Source organism: Drosophila biarmipes, chromosome 3R (genome assembly GCF_025231255.1).
Source record: "Drosophila biarmipes strain raj3 chromosome 3R, RU_DBia_V1.1, whole genome shotgun sequence".
In the NCBI taxonomy this organism is placed as follows: Eukaryota; Metazoa; Arthropoda; class Insecta; order Diptera; family Drosophilidae; genus Drosophila; species Drosophila biarmipes.
Window position 1 is genome coordinate 8879026 of NC_066616.1, and position 5175 is coordinate 8884200.

General features: G+C 39.6%; 1 protein-coding gene across 1 annotated transcript; it reads left to right on the forward strand.

Annotated features, from left to right (window-relative positions):
• The first annotated feature begins 737 nt into the window (after positions 1–737).
• On the forward strand, positions 738–1154 carry LOC108030959 (uncharacterized). Its single transcript, XM_044095554.2, has 2 exons — positions 738–907; positions 961–1154. The coding sequence occupies exons 1-2, from the start codon at positions 790–792 to the stop codon at positions 1014–1016; spliced, it is 174 nt and encodes a 57-aa protein (XP_043951489.2). The 5' UTR covers positions 738–789; the 3' UTR covers positions 1017–1154.
• Positions 1155–5175: the final 4021 nt, after the last annotated feature.

Below are 5175 nucleotides of genomic sequence, written 5' to 3' on the forward strand. Positions count from 1 at the left end.
CCGAGACGAGCTTACGCTTCACTGACCCAACGAGCGAACGGATTAAATATATCATTTCTGTTCCCCCTTTAATGAAAGGGTTGAGCTGTGTTCCGTTCGCCTCGATGGCCAGTTGGCTGGAAGCTCTCGGCTAACACCTGAAAATTGCAGCTTACCCGAAAATAAATATAAAACGGAAACTTTGCTTCGGGGACACCGCACATTACACACTAAATATGCTTTATGAAGAAAGTCCAGGCAGGGATATATGGCTCAGGGGTTGGTAATATAGCCGAGCGTAATGATTGATATTGAGGAAGTTGCCTTGCGGTTATATTACAAAATATCCTTCTTGGCGGGATCTTACACAGAGCGACTGTATTTTTCGTTCATAAATAATTTAAAAAATTCACTAAATCCTCCTATAATGAAAATTTACACAACATATTTAATATTTTAGTTAATAGCCTCTTTTCTAAGCAGACCTATACCTTTCTTTACAAAAAACCAAATCCTAACTTTTGGAGTACCAAGTAATATATTATTTATTTTCATATATGTAATATTGGGAATATATTCTTTTAACATTTTACTTACATAGAAGAAAAATGTATAAATATTCTTTAGAATTTTAAAAATGTATTTGTAAATGTTAATTCATTTCTTTCAGTGCGAGTTATAGGCTAATAAAGTCCTTAGTAAAAAGTTAACAATTAAGCTAAGGAAGGAAGCACAACAGGGTGCTCTTCCATTTTAAAAGAATAGCAGGCTTTAATTTAAATTCGTATTAAAAACATCACAAATTTCGAAATGAAAATAACTTGGCAAACGTTTCCTAAATTGCTAATTGTGGTGCCTGTGCTGCACTTTTACCTGGCCCACTGCGTTCAGGCCGAATCTGAAGAGCACAAGCGTCGCAAGGAGTCGGGTAAGCAAATAATCTCCCATTTTAATATTTAAGAAATTCGATTGCTTTGTCAGAGCAACCCAAAGTCCAGGATACAATTATTGCCTGGCTGATGAAGCAGGAGAATTAGCTGCTCACCCTGTACGGAAGGAAGCTCGGTGGCGAGGAAGTAAATGCTCGCAAATTACCCCAAGCCAAAAACTTATCGACAAGCGTCGCTCGCAACTGAAACGGAAGCAGAAAGTCAAGGTGCAAAACCAAAAATCATTACACCTGTTCACAAACACAAGAAGCCGAGGAAGATGTGAGTGTAGAAAGCGTAGAAATCGAATGGACAGTGGAGAAATAATGTGCGGCACGAACGCTCGTAGTTCATCCATCCGCAAGGGTTGAAGAAGCAAGAGTTCTTCACGGGGATTGGGGTAACACCGCTTCTGTTTCGTTTTCATTTTATGTTAAATTTTTGGATGTAGTTTTTTCGGGGAAAACTGGTCACGGTTCATGCTCATCGCTTTCTGTTGCATGCGGCAGGCGACACAAATGCAAAGCAAACGAAAATTGTACCGTCTTGATATCAGAAATTAATAAACTTAATGAGCGGCCAGCGAGAGATAGACATCTGCGAAGGGCCCAACTTGTTGCAGCTTGTTAAATTTCATTTTTGCCCACTCGATATCAACCGATGGCACTAACACTTATTTGGGGAGTGCACCTGCCTTTCCCTCGAGATCGGAGAAAGGTCTGTTAAGAAAAGGTTTCGTTTATAGGTACTAATTAAAGTTCTTTCGAATAATTTATTATCTATTCATCAAAAAATTTAAGCACACAAAAAGGGTTGAAGTTAGTCATTTGTGGCAGATGCAAGAGCAGCTGGATGAGTTTTCTCCTCAAGTATATTCAATTAAACTAAAACAGTGTGAGATAATGAAATTCACGCTTTTGCATTACAATGAATTTATAATGCAATGTATAAAATGTTAAATGTAATAAAGTTCACAGTTTATTTCTTTATATATCCATTTTAAAGGTAACCACGCTGCTCTTAAATAATTTGTCCTTTCATGTGAAACCAAATTACTTCGTTCCGGCCTCCAGCTAACTAGTCATCAGATAAAAAAGATAATTGCGGTGGTTGCAAATAATTTGGGTTTAAACTGGCGTAATCCTTAAGTGCATATTTGTTTTGTATAAAATTATAATTTTGAAAAAAAAATTTGCATATAAATATTTACCTGCAAATAGTAAAATAAAATTTTATAAAAATAAAACGACAGTAACAGCTCCATTCGAAAAGCTCTCGTGGGAAAAACGCGTTAAGATCCTTTAAGATATCCACCCTTTTTCAGCTTAAGTATATAATTTGTACGCCTTATCAGCCGGAAACTCGTATTCCCCGCTTTTATCAACTTCATTACGCAATGCTCGTATAATTATTTGCCAGGGAAAAAACTCACTCGGCAAAAAAAGACTTAAGCCACGAACCTTCTTCTCGATCTTCCGTTGAGGGTAAAATTACGGCACTCGGATATTACTTAATCATACATTTGACTGGTCGCTGTATGCAGAGCACCTTGCACCCGTGATGGGGGAAATTGAAATGACAGTTGAGTTTATGACAACGGGGCGGGGCAGATGGGGCCGAGTTGAGAATACGAATGCGTATTTTTGGCAATGCGTCAGTTGCAATTACAGGTGACAGGAGGATGCACCAGCGGAGGTGAGGCGGGGGTCCGTTTTGAACGATGACAACCTGCGACTGTCAAAATGTCCGACAGTGGCAAAAACTGTCAGCGGATGGCGGTGCCGGGGCAAAAGTGACGCCATATAAAATCAATAAATTATGAAAGCCGAAGGGCGGCAGAGGCAGTGGCAGTTGCATAATGTATTCTAAGGATGCCAAAAAGGAGTGACGACAAACCGGTTGCAACTCCATCAGACCGCGTCCTTTGGGATTCTCTCGATCGATCGCCTGTATTTGGCGTTGATTGATTTAGTTAGTGGCAAAAAACACTTCAGTCTCTGGCCTCCTTTCCTGCCTCCTCTTCCTTAATGAATTAATTAATGGAGGCAATAATTAAATTTGCACTTTGTTACCCGGCCTGCTGTTGTCTGTGCTAATTTATGAGTTTTTAATTATTTTTGCAATTAATGTTATTTTTTTTCACCAGCATTATAATTATTTCCTGGCACCAGGATCAACAGGATATGCTGCTCATTTGTCAGTTGCGAAGCGTTAAATCGAGACCCCAAAAAACAAGCTTCCTTCAGCCAGAGGGGCACAAAAAACGAAAGACTCAGGCAACGAACTTGTTTTCAGTTTGGGGCGCCAAATTTTATATTTTTTCTGTTCTGTTTTTTGCAGCTGCTTCTCTCCTGTATTTTCTTTTTTGGTAATTATTAAAAGCATTATTTTTTCCGAGGCTCGACAATAGAAACCAGCTCCGGCTTCAGTTGCATTGTTTCGATCTCCAACTCTCATCGAGAAAAACTGTCATTTCGAAAACTCAATTGTTTGGAAATGCTTTCGTGCGGCAGGTACTCGTAGTTTTAGGCCTACATATTTTCACTCAACCTCCATAGCAAATTTTTTGGGGGTGAAAACAACGGAGATCTTCTTTCCACCATGGTTTTTGTGCGATGTGTCTCTGCTGCAGGTGGACAGCTCGAAATGTTCTCAGGCCGAAGTGAATGCCTCTTGTTTGGTACAGTTATAAAACTGTTTTAGATTTTCTTCTCTTGTTTTTTTTGCGAAACGTGGGAACTGAATTCTGCAACAATATCCAAAGTTGATGAATGGGTTTCAGCTGGAACTATCGATGAACAAGCGTTGGTTGCGGCGATTAAACTTTGATGGGACCTTAAATGACTAAACATGTGATTTTATGGGGAAATAAATAGCAGAGTCTTATGGTCTGAAAAATGAAGACAATCCAAAGAAAACATTTTAAAGGATTTGAATACCTTGAAATACCTAAGATATTAACAACACAACCTTCATCTGCACATTTGAAAGTATGAATATTCTCACCATTTGTGCAGTTTCCTTTTTATTTTCAGACACTAATTTCCATTTTCTTGTAGCAACATCTACCATTTACTCTTTCTTTCGATGTACAAATATTTGTGTTATGCATTAAATGGAATATTTTCTGTTTGCTCACCTCACTTTCCTAGCAATTTCACTGTCCATAAATACTTTTAGCTCCGGCAGCTGCTGTCCAATCTCCGATCTGCAATCTGCAATCAAATGACTCGACAACTTTGCAGAAAGATCTCTTATGATTTCGGTTTTCTTTGCCAGCCTTAGCTTAATTGTTTGCAAATTAGCTAATTAGTTAATTAAGACGTGCTTACAACACGAGTGGCGAGGGCAGAAGTTCAGGGTTAGTAACCTGATTTGGGCATTTATGAAACCATTTTCAAATTGAAATTACCACGGCCGCTTACAAATTTCCGCAATTTCGGCCAAGATGAGATAAGCAGAAAAAATGGAAAACGGAAAAAGCAGGGTAAAAACAAAGCAGCCATAACCATACGAAAATTAAGCCAAAATTTGAAAACAATGAGCTTGAACAACTTAATTGAGCTGTTGGGGCTGCAGGCCCTCTCTGAGCTGGCTTCTTGTCATCGTTAAGGAGTTAATTTATTTATTATCCCCAGATTTTTACGGCTCCATTGTTTTTCGCTTATTCCAAGAGGGGGGCTGAGCCCAAGAATAATAAAATATTAAACGGCAACCGCAGCAGCCGAAAACTGAGAAAACCGAAAAACACCGAAAGAACCGGCTTGGCTAATTAGGAGCTTCGGGGAAAATATATGTAACACCGAAAACCCACTGGAATATGTTTCTTTTTATGGATGCTCATCTCTGTGCATGTTTCTGTTGTCTCCACGTCGTTAGCCCCCCGCTTTCCCTTTCCCGACTCTTTTCGGTTTATGATGTCGAGAGATTTTGCACCTTATGAGAAAATCTTAAGACTCGCTGGCCATCTCCGCGGCCGTCGCTGCCAATCTTGTTAAACTCGCCTCAGAGCCGCATTGACACTTTGTTGCGCTTTGGCTTCGTCCCAGAGCTACAATCCCAATCCCAGGGTCTCGAGCGGGAAGTGGGTCCGCCATTTCGGCTTCTTTTTCATTTTTTACTTTTCTGTATTTGAAAGTCCGTTTTGGCTGTCAAAAGCGTTAATTTTTAAGTGCCTAGTGAGAGTTTTTTTACCCCATCGGGTTCAGTCTTAGTCTTGGCCAACAGCCACTCAAAGGCGGCTTTCATCTCAGAAGCAGCTGCCGTA